The following is a 26,702-nucleotide window of genomic DNA, read 5'->3' on the forward strand; positions in this document are numbered from 1 at the left end:
AATACTTCATGGGTTTTCAAAATGACAATTACAGAACTAATACACAATTACTGTCACATGTAGTTTAGCAATTAATTTTGAAGACATTTGTCTAAAGGTTCCACAACAGAATATAAAATGGTTCTTATTGTTATGTAATGTTAGTTTCAATTCACAGAAAATCTTTTACCATCAGCCTTGCCTCTGTGGGTCTGATGGGAGCTGAGCATTTCTTTGTGAAATACAATCGGCCCTTGTAGATGTGATTAGGCATCTTTCTAAGATTGTTTGAACACTGATACCTGTCAACTAATACATTTTATGAAAAGCTTCAATTTAGACATAAATTTTTCTACAGCAAGAAATCTATAAATTTATAATTAGAAGCTCTTGCTGTTCAATATTTGTACATAATACAGAGTATGAGAGGATTATGAAATATTGAAAGCTGAATTCATTATTCATAACCCACAACATACAGTAAATATTCTTTGAAATACAACAACTTGGAGGAATCCATATTCTATTATTTTTGAATGTCTTGCACACTGTAGCTATGGACAGCATCAGGCACACCCTCATTCTTTCCAGATTAGGATTCTGGTCAGGGTTGACACTTGCTGTTTTTAATTTTCATTTTATCATAAGCAGTTTAAGACTGTTGCCAGTGGTAATTTGCAATTTTTATCAAGACCTCTTCATTATAGCTTCTGACAGGACAGATGCTGTAATTAATCATGCAAGACAACTGGGGATAGTGGTCATACCGCTCTCAAAGAGAAGCCACTATAGAGCAAAAAAGGGGGAGGAGGAGAAATAGGCACTGAAATAATTATTTTGGCTTTAAAATTAGCACTCACTATCCATTTTAATAGCAATAACAGCACAATGCCAGGTCATTTTAAACCCAAATAAAGGATGATTTTTTTCTATATATTTACCTTGTTCTTGAATCTTAACAAAAAGACAGTTTCAAAAATATTTCCCATATGTATTTAAGGGCACGTGTAATCCACGTGCTTACCCACAAATATTGCACTTGCCAATGCAAATGGGAGATGATGCTTGGGCCGACACAAGATTTGGGACATGCCGTATTTCCCCATCTTCCACGTATTCAAGGAACCAAAAGTGAAATTTGACATATCATTTTATTTGAAAAGTGAACAGTTTCCTTGTTGTTGCATCAAAATACAGACCACAGGTTTTACTGAAATGTGTTTATTCTATAGCAAGATAAAAGCATTTTGTTTTAGTTAAGCAAAATACAAACAACTTAATTGCTGCTATCGTAACTCATAAAAAAGTATAAAACAGCATAAAAACACAATAAGCAACGTAGCAATGAATGGTTTATGTCACCAGTGTTTACGTTAAAGCCTCATTTAGGAAAACTTTACAACACATGATATGAAAACTTACAACTTTGAAAGAAAATATTTACATTGATTATTCAGATGTAGTGTGCCTTTTAAATATTCTACTGGTATTACATCATAATAAAAACTCTTGCTTTTTCTTTTTAAATCTTAACTTTCGTAATAACTGTTTTCATTTAAGTGCATTTCCCTTTTAAAAATACAGTGTTTTTATTTCTCGAAACTTGTCACTCAAAACACAGAATATAGTATTCACATTTCTTGTCTTCTAATTGGAACGAATATAATGGGCTAACAGGGGTCAATAGATATTGTTACAACATATAATATGGTTTGATTTGGAGAAGCCATGGATAAAAAGTGGAAATGAGTCAATAATTGATTCTAATCACTTGCTTTTTTTCTGGAGAGATTTAGGAAAAAAATAAGAGCTTTGGCAAAAGTCTGTGATTTACATTACTTTTTTCATGACAAAAAAATGCCATCAACTATTCACATCATACAAATGCTTGTATGAAACTGGATCTTCATATTTCAGGTAGTTACAACTGTGCTTTTTATTTTTTTAGGGCTCTGGAAGTTCAAATAGCCTGGAAGTGTGGTATACTCACTTCTGGAAAAATAAGGCCATTTTCTATGACTCAGAGAGGCCAGTTTATAGTCATCAGTATGTCCCAGGATTCATTAAATGGTTTGATTCACATATTGTAGGTATAGCCTGAATAAATAAAAAAGGCATCACATAAAAGAGCACAGCTTTTCTCGTTTAAAAACAAAGTGATTTATAGTCAGCTAAAAGATGTTACCCAGCTACACGGTAGTTCTTATTGCCTATCTAATAGACATTTGAGAGGACCGTTTGATCTGTTACACATTTCTGCATAACCAACACCGACTTACAAGATTCAGCCCTGAACGCTGTCCCCTCCATAGGCCACTCTCCTTGGTGTGCGCAAATCCACCTGCCACATGCGTCTTCAGAAAATACTGACCTGTGATAACACTTGAGTCTGTGTCTGAGACTGGACCTGTGATTGGTGCTGCTGGGAGGTGGGCTGGGGGCTCCCAATGGTGGGGATGGGGGACGTAATCTGGGAAGTGGCGGGTGAGTGCTGCCGGGGAGAAGGCTGAGACGGGTGCTGCATGTGCTGAAGTTGCTGCAGCTGGATGTGTTGCTGCAGCTGCTGCTGCAGCTGCTGTTGGCTGATTTGCTGCTGGAGATGCTGCTGCTGCTGCTGCAGGTGCTGCTGCATGTGGTGCTGAAAATGCTGTTGCTGCATCTGCTGCTGGATTTGCTGATGCATTTGGTGCTGCTGGAGTTGCTGCTGCTGCATCTGTTGCATTTGTTGTTGCTGTTGCTGTTGCTGCTGCTGCTGCTGCTGCTGCTGTTGCTGCAGCTGCATGTGATGCTGCTGGCTTTGCACCGAAGGGCTCACTTGGGTGGAGGCTGCTGAACCCACCATGGTGGTTCCCATAGAGCTGATCAGCGGAGCCGCAATGTTCGAGGGCATGTTGGCTGCAATGGTGACAGATGTGACGATCTGGTTCATGGGGAGTCTCATGGTCAAGGGTTTGGGAGCAATTGACCTAGGGAGGGACTGAGGGAGAGTCTGAGGTGAGGCTGGTACCGTTCCATGTTGAGATAGTGGAGTGTTGAGAAGAAGGGAGGATGTCAGATTGGTCGACGCCAGAGTCTGCTGAACAGAACGAATGGTCTGCGCTTCTGCTGATTCAGCTGCAGCCTACACGTGGAGGGAGAAAATTCCAGCATGTCACAATACACAAGTATTTAAAATATCTAAAATTATGAATTATTACATATCGACTTAAAAATGCAGTCATCCTTATTCATGCCTCCCCATTTCAACCCACACTGTCACATGACTGGTTGCTTCCTCTCAGAGGTAGAGTCAAATTCCCCACTCCCTTGAGTTTGAGCTGGTCTAGTGCCTTTGCTTTGGTCATGGGAATGGGGTAACAGTGACACTGTCCTGATTTCAAGCTGAGGCCTCTAGAGACCTTGTACCCTTCTGCTCACTCTCTTAGAGCCTATTGCTACCATGTGCATTTGTGCACATGGCTCAAAAGCCTCACTCAAGCGCCAGCTCACTGCTAACTGACCACCTGAAAGGTTCCTGAATGAGTCCAGTCACCACCCTCAACAACCTGCAAGGTGACTGCAGACAAGAGTAGGATGGGATAGGGCTGGGGATTTAGCTCAGCGGCAAAAGCGCCTGCCTGGTAAGCGCAAGGTCGTGAGCTCGGTTCCCGGTACCGGAGAAAAACCAAAAAAAAAAAAAAAAAAAAAGTATATTTTGGGGCTGGGGATTTAGCTCAGCGGCAAAAAGCGCCTGCCTGGCAAGCGCAAGGTCGTGAGTTCGGTTCCCGGTACCGGAGAAAAAAAAAAAAAAAAAAAAAAAAAAAAGATTGTTAAAGAGTAGGATGGGATCTGAAATTATCTTTATATAATTGGGCTTTGTGGCTGGTTGTTACCCAGCACTACTGGGGCAAAGGGTAACTGACACATATATTTAAGAGCAATAATTCTTCAGTATTTATGTCTATATTAACCTCATTACAAAGATACCATATACTGTACTAAAAGACTGCACAGTAACAGACTGAGTTTAAATCCAGCTGTACTACTTTTTATTTTAAAGGAGTGCTAGGGGTTGAACCCAGGCCCTTGTGCATGCTAAGCAAGTGCTCTAGCACTGAACTATACCCCAACCCCAGCTCTACTACTTAACAACTTTGTGACTTTGGGCAGTTAATTGATCCATCCATTCCTCAGTTTTCTTATCAGTCACATGGAATTATATGCCGTGGACCTTATGCATTGGTTATGAGAATTAAATTAGCTAATGCATTAAGCATTTAGAATAGTGCCTGGTCCTCTGGAAGCACTTAGCAAATGTTATCTATTTTCATTAATTAATAGCTATTGCCACATGAAAACTACCACTACTAGAATACTTCAAAATCCCTTGTTTGCATAATTATTTATAATAGTGTTTCCTTGAATATAAGCAAAACATAATTGGATTCGTCACAGAGATGGAACTGAAGTATTGTACTTTACAATTTTATAAACCTTTTTGGTTCACCAACTATTTTTTTTTTTTTTAATTTTAAACCAACTATTTTGGAAGATCTCCAGAATTTAACAAAGGGATCATAGCTGAAGGGAGAATGTGCAAGCCCCAGGTAAATGAATTACCTATTACACAATACAGGACAGATCTCAGGCTCCACATGGAGAGAAACTACTTGTTCCAGTTTGTGCTAAAAATGCATAATTACTTCTCCCAAAATAAATTCTTTTACCAATGCAACAGTGATTGGAACATTTTTTCTTAAAGACCATTTTTTCTTCTTATTTTTCACAAAATTAGGATTTTCAAAAAGGGAAGCACAAGGGGGGCACCTTAAAGGCATCAAATGGCCCCCCAATATCATGAATGATCTGAAGTATTTACTTTTAGACTATTGTGACTCAAGTTTATAAAATCTGACTATTAGAAAGACCTGTAGAATTATCTTATAGATAGTTACCCGATTTAGGCAAATCCATCTCTGTTGGCTTCTACTTAAACACACATCATCGTTGTAAAGCACCATCCCCCCATGGACAGCTCTCTTCATCCCAAAAGCCCAATGTGACTGTATGTAGGGCCCTACTCTAAAGTCTTAGGGTAAAAAGATGGCTGTAAATACCCAAAAATTACCTTCCATCAGCTATTAGATAGCCCATCAAATAGAACACTCAGTTTTGTACATATAAACACATACATAACATATACTTTAATCACTGAGCTAGTTTCATGGAAGAAACTACAGGTAAATCTATATTTAGATCCCTAGGTAATGGAATCAATGTATCTTCAAGGGGCCCCCTAAACAATGAATGGAGATGGGCAGGTGATTGTAGAGTTCCTCCTACCTACCAGGTTTACTCTCCTATGGCTGGACAGTAAATATCTATTAATTAATTACTTTGAAGATTGAAATTGATAGTCCAGTAATTCTTGAAGGACATCTACACATAGAGCCCTAAGTTAAATGGAAATATGAAGCAACCCTATTATCATTTCTAACATTGAGATTGAATCTTGCTTCCTGTAACTTTACCCTTTGGGTGAGTGTTCTCTCTAGGGTGACAGAGATCAAACTTAGCTCCCCTTCCATTGTGGCCCTTATATCTGAGCATAAGAGCATATACCCCCAATTCCTGTCTCCATGATTCTTTTGATTATCCTAGTAGGATTTGATTTTCAGTTCTCACCAGCATGGAAGCAAAACTCTAGAGAGCCTTCAAGTGATCACCATCTTTTAAATTGTAGGGTCCAAAACAGAGCCAACTCTTCATAGTGGTCTAATTATTGCCCTGTACAATTAGATGCTGCCTCCTACACGATCCCTATATCAACACCTATTTCACACTTTGAGTTCATGTTGAAATTATTCTAAACTTATACCTCAAAGACTACTTCAATTTCTCAACATAAATTTGGGATCCATGCACACAGTATTTACTGAATTTAAAAAAATAAATATTACTTTAGATTTAATCTTTTAAAATTCTGTCCTGTTCATTTTTTTAGGGTCATTAAAGTCCATTTAGAAGTATATCTGAATCCTGATTCTAGATTCTATAATTTAGAACTCTGAAGTTATCTCTTGGACTTGATGAAGCCAATTATCATGTGTGCTAAATTATTGGTGCTCTAATGTACAAAGATTCACTTACCTCTGCTTTTGGATAAATGAGTGAACAAATGATCCAGGCAAGAAATGCATGCAAACTGTTTACTCACTACACTCCTTCTATTTAACCACCTCTACCTCAATTCTTAACATCTGCTGCCCACGAGATCTGTTTTCTGCCCATGTGCAAATCTGCAAACAGAATCAGTACATCTTCCAATGTGTGTGCCTTCCAGAGTCTCAGAAAAGGTTTTGCTATTAACCTGATAAATGTTTTATCTTTGTAGTGAAGTAGGAAGTGTTCTGGGAGGACCTGTGTTGATCTCAGTCTGAGCAGCTGCCAGTGGAAGAGCTTAGCATAAAGAAGAAATAACTCAGGTGAAGATGAAAAAGGGAAGTAAAGCCTTTTAAAATGGCTTTGAGGCCCTATGCTGTATATGAGACAACAGTAACGACAATGAAATAGTATCTCTGCTTCCCAGAAGAAATGTGTCAGTGGCGCAAACATATTTGTTCAAATGATACTACCTAAAGCCTAAATTCAAGGAAGGTGAAAGACAACATTAATTAAATGTTAAAATAATGTAAGAGCTTGGGCCTGGGGGTGAAGCTCAGTTGTAAAAAGCTTGCTTAGCATGCATGAGGCCTTGTGTTCAATCCCCACCATTGTGAATAAAGAAATAACAATCATATAATAGCTACACTCTTTTTGGATCAAGATAATAATCATCTAAAGTAGCATTTGCTTTGGGATATTAGTGCATTTTAGAATACATCAGGTTCCATTCTATATTCTATCTATAATACATATAGTTTTATCTTAGTACTTGAAGCATAATTTTATTTTAAATAATCATGAAGTTTATTTATTTATACGATGTGGAACAGTTTGGTCAAAAAGGTATCACTGCCGATTATGTTAATGTAATCACTGAAGAATTTATGATGTGCTGTCCAAAAATGTCTGAAAACATCCCTCCCTGCTTTAAAGAGAGGAAATGAACAGAGATTCTAATTCTTGGCAAAAACGAAGTATAAAAAGTTATGTAAAATTTATCTATATAGGTATACATGCATAAATATCAGTGAGTCTTTTAGTAGCAATTTAGGGTCCGCAGCGTAAAAGACTATTCTTGTTCATGTCATCCTTCAGGTAATCTCTAATGGAAACAAGTGACTGAGTTATTCAAGATGCTTTTTCATCAGCTCTTATGAAGTTGCATGCATGTTTTCAATGTTTAAGGGCTGCTTTCCATGGTGTACACAGATTTACCTTAGAAACGAGGCTGGCCCTGTACGCAGCCAAGGCCTTTAGGTATTCTTTTTTGGCAGCTTCTGTTTTCCTCTTATATACCTATTAAAAGATCACATTTTAGCACCACTTTTAGCCTGTAAATTCTCAGCTATAAAATAACTGCTGCACAAATTAGGTCACATAAACACAACTTACCTAAAGAGTTGGTCTCCTTGGCTTTGATTTCTTAAAATGTTTTATAGACACACACACACAGATACTAAAATGAAACAAACCCTGCCACTCACACCAGAGCACAATTTGGATATTTACTCTCACGAATGAGAAAAAAAGTTCTCAGGTTGCTACAGATTCTTGAGAGTCACAGCTGAAGGGTTCATGCTACAGCCTTATATATAAGGCAGCAAGAATAAGCTCTGCTGTAAATGGCTTACTGAAAGTAATGTCTTCTTTCTCTCACACACATTTCTAAGCTGTACCAGAAGGCAGGATTAAAAACAGACAACAATAAGGGTATATGCAAATAAAGAAGAAATGATGGAAGCCTTTGAACCTTAGTTTTCTTTAGGAGAAAAAAAAATCAGAAAATAATAAAAGGCGAGAAAATTCATTAGTGTGGGACCAAGGAGTTATATAAATAAATCCCAGTATATTAAACATAATTTGGGCTTCCTTTGCTTAAATGGTCTGATGGCTGAGCAATAGACCAAAGTACAACTATCTTTCACTCCAGAATGTAAAAATCTGGTGCACCACTTTGCCAGTGCCTTACAATTCCATTTTGGGGACAGAAAAGAAGGCAAACAAACACAGGAAAATTCAATAGCTGCACTACTGAGCAGGCTACCGGAATGGAGTTCATGACTGGTAAAGAAAAATCAAGAGTTTGCACTCATTCTATTTTATCACTCATAGGGATCTACTTTTCCATGGGTCTGTAAAAGTTAACTCCTATGAATGGTAATTAGACTTTCATGCAAGGAGCAAGGGGAGGACTAGCCCCGAAGGAACCCATTCTTCTCTCTACTTAAGTGGAGGAGCTGTGAAGGGGAGAAGAGGCGACTAGGCCCCTAAGGAAGTATCTCCCACCAGCATGGCTAATCTCTGAATACCTCTCACACTGCCTAGCTTTAAAATGAACTTGGAATAAAATTTCAAATGTCCAGTGACAATAATGAGACATGCAGAGACAGCTTCAAAGTTTGGAAACCCACCAGGATAGCACAAGGGTTCAGAAAGATGATCAAGGGAAAGGCGAGCAGGATGGACTTAATCCCTTTGTAGGGCCCTTTTTGAACAAAGGGAAAAAATTCCACATTATTTAAAATGAAAAAGATCATCATCAAAAGTTTATGCTTGCAGGCTACTGCCTGGATTTCTTCCAAGCTGCTGTGAATGGATTCCGAACATGCATCCTTCCACTGACCGAGAAATCGATATAACCAGAGAGTTGTCTGGATTTACATTTGCGTGTGTTTTAATGCCATAGCTTAGAAAGGCTTTCATAAGAAGCAATCATATTAAAAAAATGCATGCACTCAAAAGATTCAAGGAATACTCTTGTAACATTTTAAGAAACAGCCATGATAGACTTCTGCCTCACCTGCTTTTGCTCTTCTCCAAGGCTGTCCCACATAGATGCTACAATTTTTGAGACCTCTCCAAAAGTCGCATTGGGGTTTTGACCCTTAATTGCAGCCTGTGTGTCTCTGAAAAATAGGGCATATGCTGATACAGGCTTCTGAGGCTCATTGGGATCTTTCTTCTTCTTTTTCTTTGGAGTCTTGGGCTTCTTGCCAGAATCTGGAGCCGCTCTTTTCTCTCCAATGGCCTGCAAAGCAGGAAGAAAATTCACTGCCTAGAATGTACTTGCAGAGAATGTAGCAAGACTTACTCAGACCCACAATTGTTCTTTGAAGGTTTTGTTAAGCATCATCAACAGATGAATCACCACCAGGAGTGGGGGAGGGGCAGATTTGCTTCAAGTTAACTGGACAGCAGAGATTAGCATTTAGAACATTGATTAATGAGACCCAGAAGTATCTTCAATACATTCACAACATATGCTCTAAATAGCAATTATGAGTAATGAAAAACAGAACGCTCAGTACCAGGCAATGCTATATATATATGCTATGCTGCACATGCACACATAAAATATCTCACATTTGCAGAAGTTTCAGAAGTAAAACCTAATAATACTCAGGATGTTGACCATATTCACATATTTTAAATGAGGTCCCTTGCCACGGTTACATGCCATGTGTATGACTGGCCTGAACTGATTTTTAAGGCTGATTTTTTTTTTTTTTTTTTTTTGCCAGAATGCTATTTTGCTAATGAGTCTCTGGAAACTCAAATAGAAATTAGCTATAATTGCTACACTTGCACAATAAAGGAAAGGTCATCTTTATTTTCTAAAATAACAGCAACTTTCTAAAAGACAGGATAACAAGAATGTAAAAATGTCAAAATCACAGTAACTAGAAACAGAAAAGAAATTGATACTCTCCATAAAATTAAAAACTCGTAAATGAGCAACAGCTGATGCTTAAAATCAACCACACTGACAAGACTAATCTTCTGATTTATTTATTACATTATTACATATGGGTAGTAACCTTGCCCACAAGAAAATGGCCATAGAGACCCACATATATTCACAATATAAACTCTGAAGTCACACCACAAAATGATATGGGTAGAGAACCACAAATTCATATACTCTTAAGCCTCATACACACCTAAAATCATCAAACAACTCTATCAAACATATGCTATACTTATCACAGAGGTACAGAGAAATGGCTTATCAACATTGATGTGTATCCCTAGATTACAGCAGATCTATACTGAAGGAAATTTTGCAGTTAACTTCATCAAGAATCTCAAAGTATTTGACAAAATCTATTTTAAATGTCAGTCTTGGGCAAGATCAATTGAGACAGATTCAAGTTATGAACGGATTGGCTTTTAACGGCCTTGAATCCTAATTCAAATATTCCTAGAGTATTATTACTTTCTGAATGAGGGTCATTTGGAACTTAATCCAATTACTAAAATTCTTAGGGAGGAAATTGGTAAGTAATGTCTCTCCAAGAGCTCTCAGGCATCAGAGAGTTAAGAAACCACAGGTCTATCTCTGATGGTCACTGGCTGGGTAACACCATCCACTCTTGCTAAGTAGTTAACAAGCTTCAGATGGTTTTAAGGCATACCTCACCTCCTCCCCACCATGCCATTTTTCATAACTTACACAATTACTTCAATAATTCTCTGGACCCTGTATTTTTTCTCCTAAAATCTTAATTTTCTAAGTTCTTAGAATAAGTAGATGTGAATCTGCGCTAGCAAGGGAATCAGATGCTTTTTAGTTACAGTTTTAATTGATCCAAATTTTACTTAAATGAAAATGCTACTATAATGATAATAATTAAAAAAAAATACACACACAGTTTTCTAGTTGAGTCAAACAACTATATTCTTTTCCTGGCAGAAAATCTGGCACTGTTAGTGCCAACAGTAAGTACTCTAACCAATGGCAATTTCCACTTCAGCTTTTTCCAAATCAGAGGAGTTCAATTTCATTCTCTGTAAAACGGTATTCAAACATTGTCAGCCTTTGATGCCTCACTTGGAAAACTATGACTTGCCTTAATCCTCATTGCTTTTTAAGAATAAACCAGAAATGTCCTACAATTCAAATGACTCAGGATTAATTCCTTTGAAGAAACTTTTGTGTATAAAAGGGTTGAGAAAGCTAGAGAAATACTTTACCCAAAAGAGATGCACTTAATGATCATTTTAATCTTCCTTTCTCAGCCAAGTTGCCTTTAAAAGGTAACAAACTGGATTTGTCTTCCCACAAAATCTAGACCTTCCCTTAAACTGGTGCAAACTTGGAGTCACACAGGAGGTTAGACCAAGTTTCTCTTCAGATGTGACAGTCTCAGTTCGCTAGAGCTAAGTCTGAGCAGTGGACAGGGGAATGGGGCCCAAGTACCCCTGATGAAAGTGCAGTGGCTAGAAGTGTTTTATGCCCTTTGACTTTCTTCAATTATTACTTCTCATTTTATCACGATGAAGTCCTTGTGCTATGGACATTATCAGTTCTGCATTTACCAGCCCTGTGTCCAATGGAGTGCTAACTGGTTTCTACAAGATGAAGCGCTCCATCTTGAAATCTCTTTGGTTTCTGCAACATTTCTCTAACCTCCCTCCTCTTCCTCCTCACTCTCAATCTTTTCCAACTCCTTTTCTTCCATTTGCTACTTAAAAACAAGATGCTAAGAGTTGTGGCCTTGGCTTGTTTCTTACACTAAGAAATCCAGTTACTTCCATGTTTCCACACCTATGTGCCAACGGCCCCCAAATCTATAGTTCTAGCACCAGTGAACTGAACTCTAGACTCAAATGTAAGTACCACAGATCCAACCATAACCTGTCAAACTCACCATTGCTCACATGGCAGTGGGGGTGGGGAGCAGTCATCCCTTTGTAGGTTGGTTCTCTCATTTACTGATACATTCATATGGCTTTCAAACTAAAATCCAATTCATCTCTTCCTCAAATTTCAGGAGATGCAACACTTTTCCCTCTTAAACGTCTCATTACTCTGGCACCTCTGCCCCTCCTTTCTTTTGATGAAAGAAAACATAACAAAAGGGTCTCCTAATTGATTTCCTTTTTCTGATCCCGCCCTTTACAATGCATCCTATAAATAGCCGAAGTTATCTTTCTGAAGCATCAGTCTGCTTATGCCATTCCTCTGTGCAAATAATTAATCAGCCCTCAACTACCAACAGAAGAAAGGCTGACACATCGAAGCTATTTTTTTCTTCTATCACTCTCCTCCCCCGTCACCCTTCACAATACCCATAAATTGACATATACTTCCCACTGCTCCTCACTGCCTTCTCTTCTGCCTCACAAACTTTTATGCATCCTCTTAGACCTAACGCAAATACAAACCTTCTCAATAGTCTTCCTCAAATAACACTCACAAGCAGAATCGATTATAATCTCAGCATACCAGATACATCAATTATACCACTAATCTCATCTGGAGGTAGTTTTAGACATTGCTATTCATCCCCGGTGGAGAATCCCTTGGGTAGTATTTCTCTTACAACCCGTTATACCACTAGACCAAGTAAACACCAAACAGAGAAGAAGTGTACAACAAGGAGTTAATAAAGTAATGGGTAATGTGAGTATCATGTATTGCAAATAGGTACTAAATAAAACTTTTAAGATGTAATAGGTAATTGTGTTCCATTAAAATATTTTTTCATTAAAATTATTCATTCTTGGGAAATCAGCAAAGTCATGATTATAATCTATGTAAATTTTTTAAATGTTTTTCTCATGACAGAAAGATATAAAGTGATCAAAATTTACTAAATGATAAAGACCACCAAAGGCACATAGCAGTCAAATGTGGCTGCAGTTCAACCAACAAATCGCATAAAACTTGCTCCTATGGATGCTGCGCTGACTTAGAACCACAGCAGTTTTAAGTCTAAAAATTCTGGAAGAGAGACCGTGGATTTAGCTCAGCAGCACAGTGCCTTGCTGGTAAGCCTGAGGTCATGAGTTCAATTCCCGGTATAAATAAATAAATAAATAAATAAATAGATAGATAGAATTCTGGAAGGTCTAGAATTTCTGTAAGTTTTTAGGAAATGAGCACAGATCTTTCCTTTTGCAGATTAGGAAAATTAAGGACACAAGAGTCACACAATTTGACCAATGTCTTACAACTCAGAGAAACCAAATTTTCCAATTTCCAGTTTGATACACTTTCCACTGATGATAAACAATGAAAAAAAAATTAAGCCATCCTGTATTTGAGTGCCACTCAAAATCCATGAACAAAATGAAGGTAACACCATGAATGAAACCCACAGCCCCGAGCAGGGGGTGATCCCAATTCTCTGCAAAGGCAGCTCTAACTTACTCTATTGGCTTCATCAGCATCCTCTTCATTGATGGAGCTGGAAGGGGAGGGAGTAGCTGATTTGCTTGCTGGAGGTGAAGGAGATGTGTGCGGCATACTGGCACCACCCAAATTCAACCCCAGCTGGGCACTGAGCTGAGACTGGTTGATGGTGGTGAGCTGGGCTGGTGCCATGATCCCAGAGCGAGCAGCATCAGTCATGTGGACGATGGACCTCATGATCAAAGAGGGATCTTGGCGGTACTGGGAGACTTGTGTGTGGCTCTGATCCTAGGAAGGCAACAGCAAGGGGAAAAGGATTTCAGTCTTCCCCAGTATCAATAAACTTGACAGTTCCAGGTCAGCAGCTCCTTAGATTGGTTCAACCTGTTGCAGTGCTAGCATGTCTGACTGACTGCAGCATGATGGTCTCTGAATGTATTAAACAGAAGGACACATGCCAGAAAGTTCAAAGGTCAGAAGCACAAAACCTAGTATCTAGCCCTGGCTGTTTTACTATAGGACTGTCCTTGCTACTCTCTTGACTCATTGAGAAAACTAGTGGCCAGAAAAGATCTGAAGCAGAGATCACCCTTTCTGGCTCCGCAACTGGTCAGCATCCTTTGCTCATACAGTGCCGGTTCCACTGTCCTCTCTCCAGCTCTGGGGAAGGAGTCAGTCCTTTCCTGTATCCTTCCAGGAATGCACACGACAGCAGGCAGAGGATGGGCCTGATTTCCTAGGGCAACATCTGTTTGCTTTAGGACCTTTCTGTGCCACCCTCCCTGGCTGCCCAGAGGGCCATTCCAATTCTGAATCACATTGGCAACCACATCTGAAAATCATTCAGTGTTTTGAAATGAATGCTTTTTCTTTCACTTAAATCTACTTCGTACTTTTGTTCAACCCACTAATGATTTGATGTACTAATGGGTTCTCAAAAATATGTAACAGCAAGAAGTTAGAGATCATCAGAATTAGCTTTGTCTGTAAGCTATTTCTGTGACTTTAAAAGTAGCCTTCTCAGGGTTTTGGCTGATCATACAAAAGGATCTAGAGTTACTGACACTTCTTTTTCTCTCTTTCTTTTTTTAATGCTAAAGAATCAAAAAATGAAGACATGGCTTTCGAATGACTTCCTTTAAGACTTGTCATTTAGAGTGAGGCTGTGATTTTATTGAAACCAAATTCTTTCGACTTCCAGTGACCCAGAATCTCATTTTATACACAAGCCTATGAATTCTTAGCCGTCCCTCTTTTGAGTCTTTCTGAGAAGCATTATTTTTGCTCTTCAAGGAAATGAAATGAATTGTAAATAACTAAACTGGACCACTTGGTTTCTTAATAATAAATATACAAATGCCACTAAGGAAGAAGCTGTATCAAAGGAAACTAATTGAATAAATTACGGCCTACTCACACTACTAAGTGTTATGAAATTTTTACAAATAATGCATCAGATTGATTTCCCAGTCTTGGCTCTACAAACATTTTGGATCGGGAACTTTTTGTTGCGGGGCACTGCCTATGTACTGTATGCACTTAGCACTTAGGAAGCTCCCCAGCCTTGACCTACCTGATGCTGATGGCACCCCCTACCGCCACCACCATCAGTCATGATCGTAGGAAATGCCTAGACATTGGCCTCTGGAAATCCCTCTGATCTAGAATGATAGCCAAGTTTTACTAAGTAAAAGGAGAAGTTACAAAATAATTGTGAGGTACAACCCCTTTGTATTAAAGTACATCTACACCATTAACAATGGCCACATTATAAGGAGTGGGACTGGAGGAACGGAGCGGAATGTCTTAACTTTTTCCATTTACATAGTACATGCATTTCTGACCAACTGTGACTGAATTACAAAACAAATAAAAAAAACTGAAACACTTGAATCCGGGACTAAACAGAAGATTTAATGTTAATTATGTACATTTCCCATCTTCTTAATAATTTCAGAATTATTACTGTAGAATCTTGCCAAAAACTGTTACTGTTCTGTGTTTAACAGCAATGTTCTCTTCCTTTGTTCCTAAAATATTGCATGGTTTTGGTAGGCAACCCTCCTTGGGGTACTGTTATCAAAATGTTAACATGTGAACAGTTTGTCCTCATTTTTTTTTGAGTGGCATTCTATCCTAGAACATGCCTATTTCTCACAGAAAATTTGACCTGTCTATCCACTCTGTGTTCTTCTGAAATTGGACCACTGTTCATCTAAGTTATTTCTACCTTCCAATGATGGGTAATTAAACTATCTCCTTCTAGTTATCTTAATTTTATCTTTCATATACATATATCTTTCTAGGATGCTTTTTACATTTTCAGGTTTATTTAAATCTGGATTTTTAAAGCACCAACAAGCAAATTCCAGGGTATATTGATAATTATAAACTATGATACAATAATTCATGCAGCTTTCTCAACAGACGGGTTACTTTGCTCTTTTTGCTCCAAGGTCTATGAAATTCAACAAAGACAGATGCTTCATTGTCTCACAACTACAGCATATAGATGGCTGTTTCCTCCCGGCTTCCCCGGGTCTTCCTGATTTCTACCGATCATTACACCTTTATTCTGGACTTGGTGACTTGAGAGCACCTGTTGGTGGAGAGCCAAGGGTCACTATCCTAAAAGGCCATCCTCATTACATTCCCCTACAGAAAGATGGGTTCTCCTGCAGATGGGGACAATGCAGAAACCACTCCTAAAGAATAATGATGGTGGGACAAAGGCTTTGCCAAAGCTTAGCTCCAAACCCTGCCAGCCCATCCTTACCTCCCACAGCACACAACACCAAGGATTCTAGAATATGTTCAAGTCACTCTGCCTCACATAATCAACGCATCAAAATGTGCTAGCATTTACCATGAGCCAGTTATCCAATAATAACTTCCAAGGTGTAAGGATTATAGTTTAAGAAGATTAATGGTCAAAGTGTCTCTTTAGAAATTCAAGCTCCTTTAGGGCCACAAATTATTAACAACTACTTAGGGGAACTTGATCTCCAACAGCTCTAATCATTTCCCATTTAAAAACCCTAACTTTTAAAAGATATTTCCTTTGCTCTTGCTATTCCTATTTAACAAGAGAAAGATGTCAATTCAGTTTAAATGTATTTATTGAGTGTCTACTATGCACCACACAGGCAAGACCAATACACCAATGTGTCTATCTTTAAAACCGAGGAAATTATCATGTAATTCTTTTAAATATAACTCTAAACAAAATTTAGAATAGATCAACAAACTTACTGTAACATGCAGGCCAAAACAGTTTATATAAATGCCTCCAAAATAACTCATAATTTTTCCCAATAATAATGACACAATAAGGCAGTCCATAACCATGAAGATAGTTTCACAAAATTTAATGTGTTTTGGTCAGTCATTATCTCTCACTTACTAAAATTAGGCCTTGACACATTTACCAATTACCACTTAAAGACAAAGTACCTGGGAAGTGTACAAGGAAAAGTCACTATCATATCCAACAATAAGATTTGGAGCCAGGCATAGTGGCACTCGCCTGTAATCCCAGCACTCAGGAGGCTGAGGCAAGAGGATCGTTGCAAGTTCAAGACCAGCCTGGGCTACAAAGTGAGCTCAAAGCCAGCCTTAACCGCATAGCGAGGCCCTGTCTCAAAAAGACCAAAAAAAAAAAAAAGATTTGGAAGATGGATACATTCTAAACTTTTTTGTGTGGTGCTAGGGACTGGATCAAGGACCTCATACATGCTAGGCAAGTGCTCTACCAACGAGCCAGCTCTGCAATTGTATGTGTACTGTTCACTTGTATCATTTCTTAAATTATTCAGCATTTCGAAAAAACTCATTCTCTCTTCTTTATTGTCTGATGCTGTCCTCTGCTATCAGACAAGAATTTTTCAACTTCAGCAGAACTGGCATTTTCATCTGGAAACTTCTGTTGGGGGAGGGGCATTCTGTGCTTCCTAGAATATTTATCAGCACCTCTGGCCTCTACTCTCTAGATGCCAGTAGCTTCACCTCACCCACCAGGTCATGACAACCAAAATGTCTCCAGGCAAATTTCAAAATAGCTGTTGTTGAGAACTAATGTGTTAGACAAATAGTATGGAAATCATGTACTTGGTGATGGTGAATGTCCAAAGCCTACATTCTGTCCATAAAACAGAAAGCATGCACGTAAATGAGATTCAAACACAGAAAAGAAATAGGCTATACAAAAGAAAAAAGCTATTGGAGGCAGAGGACGCTACATTCAACTAGGGCAGTAGTCCTCTCTGAGGTTACATCTAGATGTGCTGGTACTGAGGGTGAGCCAGAGCCAACCACTAAGCCAGGGAAAAGCATGTTTCAAGCAGAGGGAGAAGCACACTCATACTCTGAGATAAGCCAGAGCATGGCAGGCTGAAGAAGCAGAAGGGAGCCAGGAGAGCTGGCAGAGGGCTGGGCAAGGGGAGGAGTGAAATGTGACAGGACTGGGTAGATCATGCAAGATGGAAACATGACAGATGCTTCTCCAAAGAGGGGACCTTTTAGCTGGGTGTAAAGGAAGTGGAAACTACTAAGCCAGTAAAGAGGGCAGAGCACCCTAAGCACAGATGCACATATGTCACGCCCACCACGGGTAAGGACATGAGCGGCCTGTGACATAGGGCCAGGAAAAGCAAGGCTAGCTGTCGCAGATCTTAGAGTCTGTTTTAGGATGTCTAGATTATGTTCACAGTGTAGGAGGATGCCACTAATGTATAAAGGCATGGTGTCTATCTGGTGGGGTGATTTGTTCCAATAAACATTAACTGACCATTCCTCACGAGCAACTCTTCTAAATCAATTGTGGACACTGATTTATTTTAAATATAAATGTATAGCCTAACACCTCAATCCAGGCTTTGAAGAGAACCCAAGGATTAATTTTAGCAATCACAGCACGTCTTTCAGAATGACTGGGCTATGGTTCTCTTGCAAACAGGAACACATTGCACCTATAACACATGCCCCCTGGCCCACAAGCCCTAGGTTAGGGTCTTGTAGGTCTACCTCTGAGCAGGGAGCATCTTAGCCTGCTCCTCTCTCTACCTGATGAAAAGGGCTCTTTATCTTTTTCTTTTTTCAAACAGGAAGCCAATGAAAGCGTATTTCTGATATCATTCTTTCATTCTCTTAAACTGCCTACAACTCAGTATTATATTATTGAGCATTCACATTTGATTTTAATGTGAAACTGGTAAAACTGGATAATTTTATATGAAAAAGTAAACTTTAGATCACTAACATAAAAGAAAAACTAGCATCCCCCATGACCAGTGGAAGACAAAATAAATACCAACAGAAGAAAGTTTAACCATTATGGTTACTGTTCACACTGGGATCTGCCTAAAGCTCTGCACTGAAGCTCTGCTTAAAAAGAGCTAGTAAGAGGCGTGAAAATGATTTAGCCCCAAACTAAGACTTTTTTCTTCACTGATCAGGAATGGAAGAAAACTGAAAAATGAGACATTTCCTTACTGTGTAAATCACTGGGTCTCTAAGTCCTATAAAGATATGTTTTTTGGGAGGAGAGGGGAATGGATGCAGTTTACTCTTATTTTTCAGAGCCCATAAAACCCAACTTTGTCATCTTATTTAAATCTTTCAAAGTCATTCATTCATTTATCTTGTGCTTCACACTGGGTAGCACACTATACTTTCTCTAGTACGGGGGCATGTAGAGGGTTGATATGTTTTGCAAACATGAGAAACACACTTTCAAACTGTTCTTTTTTTGACTTTAAATATTACACAATATGAGTCGTGTTTCACCTGTATTTACTCGTTATAATGGTGCTGCCTTCTATTTTGGTTGATTTCCTCATAAAAGATTTTTTAAATCTAATATGCAAATGTGTTTAATGTACCTTCCATCCACACTTACAAATAAATATGCTTTGTAATAATACAATATCAGGTTTTCATAATAGAGGATAACATCCAATTAAGAAGCAAATAATCCAAATATGTTAGAGAGTATGACTAAATATATTTTTTACTGTGCCAGTTTTTAATCAATATTTCTTGAGCAATAGAGTAATTAAACAATTAGCTGTAGTAAAAATTACTTTGTATTAATAAATATCATGATAACTACAAATATGAAATTCAGGCCGGTAATTTTATGCTCAATTATTTAGTCATGCCCTATAGGAATGTTAGAACTTTATTCCCAAATTAATGACAATCAATCAAATAGTTATGCTAGCTACTATATTTCTAACCCCATTGGCCCTAAAACAAATACAGTTAAGCCAAAGGCATACCAGTGATAATTATAGCCCTACACACCACCAACTTTATATTCACCAAGATATCTTCACTGCAATAGACCATTTTTACTTAACAGCTACTCTCAGAGTTATAATCAAACACATCTATACATGAAAATTTTATGAAAAATGTCTTGCCTAAAGTTAAGTAATTTTCTTAGCAAAACAAAAATTTCTATAGTTTATTATCAACGCTTAATGTTTTACTCATGTATCCTGTAACTCCTTTGTTTTTTCAAAGAGTCAACTTCATGCTTATTCATCAATTCTATCTTAACATTTTTAAAAATTCCACTTTTACAGCTATTTATACCTTAAGCTCCCTTTCCCTTGGTTTAACTTAGCACTCACAATATGCTCTGTAACAAACAATAAATATTCTTTCACTCACTGTCCTTTCATTTGTTCACAGCCTGAACAAATGAAATACATACCGAGGGCCTAGTGTGAGCAGGCCCCGTCACTCTTGCATGTGCAAAGATGACAGCAAACAGCTAAAGAGACAGGTGACACTGTCCTCCTTGAGCTTCTATTCTAGTGGAGAGGGGACAGGTGGCAAACAAGCAACAGAGACATTTCAAAGGATGACAGTGCTGTGACTAAATAGAATGGGCTAAATGATATAAAGGGTACCTTTTACCCTTCTAAAAAATACTTGAGCTCTCTCAGACTTATTTGGGCGTCCAAAGGATGTTACACGGTGTCTTCACCATCACTGAATCACTACTAAGTTCTGGCAACAGTGAACGATACATGAGACATGCTAAGAAAAAGACACAGAGAACTAAACTATAGCATAATTTTCCAACAACACTTTACTTTAAATGTTATAAGCCACAAAATTAGTCATATAACATAGAGCACAAAATTAGTCATATCCTCAACAGCTAACTGAGCTTGGTAGAAGTGTGGAACATATTCCTGCTTTAACCAATGACCGTGAGTTTAACCCTACAGTCAATACCCATAGGATTAAGATCAGTGTATTTATAGGCCATGAAAACTAAAATTCTTCTTGTAAGCTCCATATGGTATGAAGTGCCATGCTCTACAAAGGAAGGCAGCAGTGCAAGTGTCTGTGGCCCAGGCAGTTTGGCCAGAAGATGAAATTAAAGTTGACTTTCGATGGTAAGCATCTTTGAGTATGTATTGTGATAATCAAGAAAATATTACATAAAAGTATAATCAGTTTCTAATTATTAAGAACAACATATAGCCCTTAGTAGGTGCTCAGTAAATACGTGTTAGGGGTTAACATGGCTTCAATTTTATAATTTAGCCTGTACAGGTAGGTCCTTTGCCACTTAATGTGAGTTGCTTGCTTTTGGAAGTTGTGCCTTTTCTACCATTAACTTACAATAAAAATACTTTTTGACAGTAACTCGACCAAAAATAAACATGACTAAAGTAATGGTTCAATTTGTCCAAGAAATTGTTAGTTCCTCCAATGGTTAAATGGTAATCATCCTGTGGAATTTAACTGTACAGCCTTTATTGACAATGGCAACGAACATGTTCATAATAAAAATAAGAGCTTGTTTTAATAGAACGTTCCACACATTAAACTCATTAATGACCCATGAAATAACTGTTTTATCTGTAACACATTAAGTGACATTGCTAAAAACAATGTATTAATTGAAAGTCTGCCATTTCTCTTAATGTAAGACTTTTTAAGTAAAAGATGGCATGAAAGTCATTTTGCAGAGACAAAATTAATTCAACTTCCACATCAGAGCCATGCCAAACCATTTGATGCAAAATAAAAACTTGTAACATAAGCCCCATAATTTTAGATGCATTATTTTGACAAATTCCCATTTTTCTGATCAAATATGATATCTGTCTGGGTTATGACTTACAAGTGTTATATTTTAAGAGGTTATTGTTTTTCCTCTGCGTGAGTATCTTCTGTAGTATTTTTTTCTCTTGACTTCATGGAAACACACTTCCACACTGACATATAGTTCCTCTAGTCCCATTTCTTCCAATTTTCTAACACTATCTTTGGTATTACTAGAGCACCAGTGTAGCATTTTCTATAAATACGTGCTATCACAATTAAGTCCAAAGCAACATCAAACAGAAAAATGTCGGTTCCCTAAACATGAAATATAATGTGTAAAGAAAATGTGCGTGAATTATCAGTGTGTTTTATAAATTCTCTTTTGGGGGCATATAAAATATCAGACTAGAAACAATTATTATACTGTCTGTTTCTTAGATATCAAAGAGAATTTTGAAATTCATCAAAGCTAACCTTCTGTTATGTACAACAGGCTAAGCTGAAAAGAATGTTAACAAGTTCAATTTTCATTCAATCAGCACTACTGCTCTCTGAAATGTTTCATTGCAGGAAAGAAATAAAAATAATCTATATGGTAATTATGAGGATGAATCCCCCAGTAACTTTCAGCTACATGAAAGGTCAGTTCTATTCAAGATATTTTATCAGTCCCTTGCACATACTCCTGTCCTGTCATTTTAAATCTGAACAGCATTTTATTTTCCCATTTACAGCTACCTGCAGAATTAAGTACTTAAGCCAAATAAGAAAAAAAAAAGAAATGTTGAATGCTGGCAAAGGCTATAATAGCATAGAGATAAATCGTTCATCTGCTCTCTCTCAACCCTCTAGGGCTGCAGATTTTTCTTCTCCTGGTGCACTGTGGGTATTCAAAACTTGTTCAACATGATTTCATTTCATTTCAGGCACTGCCTGAGAAAACTAAATTACAGAATCAATCATACAGAAGGTCAGAGTGAGACTTCATTACAAGTATTGCATGCTTGCATGAATATCTTTCATTTATGACTGACCCAATATGTCACAATAGCTGTCTAGTAAAAATAATCCACTTTCTGAAATTGATGTACTACTGATGTCAGTGCTACTCAGCGGGCTGGGCAGATTATAGAGAGGTGTTAAAAAAAAAACCTTTGGAGCACATATTGTAGATTTTTAGAATTGCAATCCTTTGTAGATTAAAATAATTTCCAGATGATCATCTGAGCTGACAACAATGCTTAGAGGTAACGAATTTTTTAGCAAAATCTTCTGTTGATTGTGACTTACCAACCACATCCTGATTTAAAACATAGTACGTATACACAACAAGCAAATCAAGGCTGTTCTTTGAAGCCACAATGCATCGACTTTCAGTTTTTCAGCAATTCGCTTTTGAATACTAGGGCATTATTTGCATATTTTGAAAAGTGAATGCTAATCATTGGATGCGTTTTAATCCCCCCTTTTTTGTTCCTGCTTTCTGTTTTTAAATATAATGGCATAAATTTAAGGAAGATAAACATGTTGTACTTGTTGCCAACAATAATGCAGCTAATCAGTAATGTGACAAACTGTCACTCTTTTTAAAGGAAAACCGATGAAGCTCTGAAGAAAAGCCGGTTCAATACAATATAAACAAGCTGGCTTTCTTCTTATGTGATAGTCCTAATTCCCCACAGCAAACCTTAACAGACAGCCATATTCATTTGGATAATAAAACTTCTTACTTGCATAAGGTATGAAATACCCAATGTGCATGAGGAAGCCGAATGCATGATACATAAAGTATTATTTATTATTTTTGTGGTGACCTTCCTAAGGGAAATCTCCAAGGAGGCTTTTGTGGAATATTATGATGTAGCCAGCCAACTCTGCACCCGGAGGGAGATATAGAAGAACCTTGACATAACCTATTTTTAACCATGCCTCTGGCGATTCTGAATTCAAGTTTATAGGTGAACATGTCAGGTAGTCCATAGAACAAAGCCAGCGACACACTGTATTCATCATAATTCTGTCCTGGTACATTTTATTTTTTTTCAACATTTGTGATTTAAAATCCCATGACATTTCTTCAAGGTGAAATTCTACTAGAATTTTCAACAAGATTAGTTTGTTTCAAGACAAAATAAATAGCATTCAGGTGCAGAAAAACTTCAAAAAGGCCCCAATAAATGTGATGAGGTCCATGTAAATACCATGACAAGAGCCTGCACTTAGCTGAAGTACCTATACTTTTAAAAATCAATGAAATAATTCAACTGCTTTAGTGATTAGCCATACATTACAAAAGAAGCATTAAAAATTGAGTCCTCTCTCCCAATGCCAGGCCATGAAAGCATTGTTCTTTAAGTGTATGTGAATATCATAATTATTTTATGATTCCATCTTTAGTTCTTTCCAATAGAGTAAATTCAATTGACCATGAAATGAAATTTCATAGTCAAAATGCCTCCTTTACACTTTTTTATAGCAGCAATAACAGTTTTACAGCTTTAAGGCAAGGTAATTCATCAGATGTTTAATTTAAAGGCAGATTCTTATATTATTAATAAATATTTACCAATTTAATAAAGTACACATTTTAGCATATATTATATGGTCTTTTAACTATTTGTGCAACTTAAACGAGCCTGAGTGAGCATCTATGAATAACGGTGAACCCTGGTACACTCCTTTAGCGACTAAAAATCCTTTTTATTTTTATTATTTTTCCAAGCACAACATTATAAGCCTGACTGTAGGTGGAGAGGACAGAACCCTGCATTCTAGTGTCAAAGGGACAAAAATATAAGAAAATCCAGAGGAAACAATTATTTGTGATGTCGAGTAATGTTTATGAATACTTAATGACCATTTCCTGACTGATCACTGCATTCTTTTCTGACAAAAAAAAAAAAAGTAAAAATAAAAACCCCAATGTTCAGCTCAAACACAAAAGATCACGGGCAAAGAAAATTATGTTGTGGCAATCCTATTTGGGAAAGTAATGTTATATTTCAGACAGCACACTGAATCTTTGCACTGCTAATCCACTACATATTTTGCAATTATATGTTGTTATCTGGGGAATTAACAATGAAACCAAAAAAACACAACACTGGCGTGGTCCTGATGTACACAGGAATAGATAAACGTGCAATAGGATTTGTTTTCTGTTATACTGAAACATCTGTTTCACTTTATCAGGGTTTATATAACAAGCCCTATACACTACTAATCTTGTTTTAAAATGTCTGCTTAGTACCTCACCTAATAGACACAAATACCCTATATACTACGGTGGGGGAAACAAGACAATCCTCACAGAAGACTTTAAAATAGTTAAGCAGATTTACTATAGTGATTGCTGACTACAAATGCACACTAAGGAAAACAGAACCAAAATTATTGCATTAGTAATCTGGGCTCTCTGTAGTGCTTTATTTGATGTTTATGACAATAAATAACACAATTAGGTGTATTTCACACAATCCATCATACATTTTCTTCTTCTGGTTATAAGCATTTATTTTTCTTTTCTTTGTATCACAGTGTATTTCATTTGACCTTGGAGCAAGTTGTGTTATAATCCAACAAGTTCTAAAGACCTAGGCATCTCAGAAGATCCTCCATTTCCAAAATCTCATCTGGGTAAACTTTTAATTTGCAAACATCCCTCTGCGTTAACGCAAAGACAAAGGAACATGGGCTACTTCAAAACCAACGAATCAGACTTCCTAAAAATCATCTCTTTTCCAAAGGAATTTGTTGGTCATCCTCCTTTACATGACTTTAATCAACACAATTTCAAGCACTGATCTAATAAGGAACCTACATTTAAATGACAATAGGAATAACAATCTCCATGGGCACCAGTAGACAGGCAGAAATAGGGCAGAACTCTCAGATGTTGTTCATGACTAATGCACATGAGAAAATATAATTTCAAACAACAAATGTGGTGCCTACCATATGCAACCCACTGCTATGAAGCACGCCATCTTGTTCCACGAGATTTCTGGAGATTGTGATGGAAGGAAGATCCAGGCTTTGAGGGGGAAACTGAGGAGTGAATTCACTCCCCTGGGAAGGCAGTGGATCACTGAGGGCTTGAAAGGGTAGAAGCACATCAGGCATGCCCAGGGCAGGGTCTGACTCTGGAGGAGGTGTAATCGGTGGTATTTCAAACTCTTCATCCCCAAGGCTCGGCGTATGGAATGTCTGCTGAAAGAAAAAAAAAAAATAGAGATGTCCTCACATTGAGTTCCTATATTTTATTCTTCCTTGGAGGGAAGAAGAAAGACTGCATGAATACATGACATATCTAGGCTAAATATTTATTTCTCAAATGAAAACATCTTAAACACAGATTTCCATATATAAAGTTTTGCTGATCATTCTGATTAAAGATTTAAGTCTCATTATCATATGGTTTTAATGGAGTATCAGTATTAACAGTTTTTTAATGCGTACTTAATTAGCAACATCTGTCTTTGTTGTTAGTTGGAGCATCAGCGACATTAGATTTGGCTATATAACAAATTGCCACTTTATTGATATGTTAGTGAAACAGCTCAAACCGCTTACGCGATCCACATGCTTCATAAAATGCTGACGATTTTGTGGTGCACACACACACACATTAATCCAGAAGTGAACATTACACATATTTACTTTCTGCCACAACCTATAAAACAAGTAATATTAAATTTGTGGTTTGGTTTTTTAAATTTCCTTATTGGTATATTCTCAAGTGCAATGAATGTCTCTATGGAAATTGTTACTGTGTGTCATGCAACGTTTTACGTAAGGATTATCACAGTTCATATTAAAAGGTGCTAATACTTTTATTTCAAGTATAAAGAGGGTTATTTGCTTTTATATGAACATTTTAATATATATTTATTGGAATATTTTCTATCGGTCTTCAACTTTTAAAGACTACCTAGAGAGCACAGAGCTATATTGATATAAATATACTAACTACATTGATATTGCTCACTGCTTAAACAGGTATTATATTGTAAAACCTAAGTAAATCTCAATACATTTTTTCCTTCACTGCTACTGAGATTCTTGTTAAAGTAGAGCCTTAGATATAAATCAGGGCTTCATTGCTCAACCACATGAACTATCTTTCTTAGAGCTCTTGGATTTGGGGAGGAGGAAAGGGGATGTTAAATCTAAGATATTTTTTGGTGAGGTGAAGAGGTTCAGGGTCCACTCAGATATTTTTTTTTCCTAGCTCAGAGGGTCAAAGGGAGAGTTCATTTATTATTAATAGCATTTGAAAAAATGAACTGGTGCAAGGTAATTGCAATCTGCTATTATCAGTAAAGAGAACTAATTAAGAGCTGAAAATTATCATTTTTCAAACTATCAATGA

The 26,702-nt window shown here is 37.4% G+C and overlaps 1 protein-coding gene across 2 annotated transcripts in view; it reads right to left on the reverse strand.

Annotated features, from left to right (window-relative positions):
* Positions 1-1,111: 1,111 nt before the first annotated feature.
* Tox3 (TOX high mobility group box family member 3) overlaps positions 1,112-26,702 on the reverse strand; it is a gene marked incomplete at its 5' end in the record, with an annotated part of 97,655 nt that continues 72,064 nt past the window's right edge. The window contains 5 exon segments of one of the 2 annotated variants that reach the window (XM_005388285.2): positions 1,112-3,100; positions 7,339-7,419; positions 8,924-9,151; positions 13,280-13,549; positions 25,286-25,537. In XM_005388285.2, coding sequence (XP_005388342.1) covers positions 2,336-3,100; positions 7,339-7,419; positions 8,924-9,151; positions 13,280-13,549; positions 25,286-25,537 — 1,596 coding nt within the window. In that variant the 3' untranslated portion in view covers positions 1,112-2,335. 2 annotated transcript variants of the gene reach the window in all.

The sequence above is a fragment of the Chinchilla lanigera genome, unplaced genomic scaffold (assembly GCF_000276665.1).
Source record: "Chinchilla lanigera isolate Chin_1 unplaced genomic scaffold, ChiLan1.0 scaffold00032, whole genome shotgun sequence".
NCBI classification, from domain to species: domain Eukaryota; kingdom Metazoa; phylum Chordata; class Mammalia; order Rodentia; family Chinchillidae; genus Chinchilla; species Chinchilla lanigera.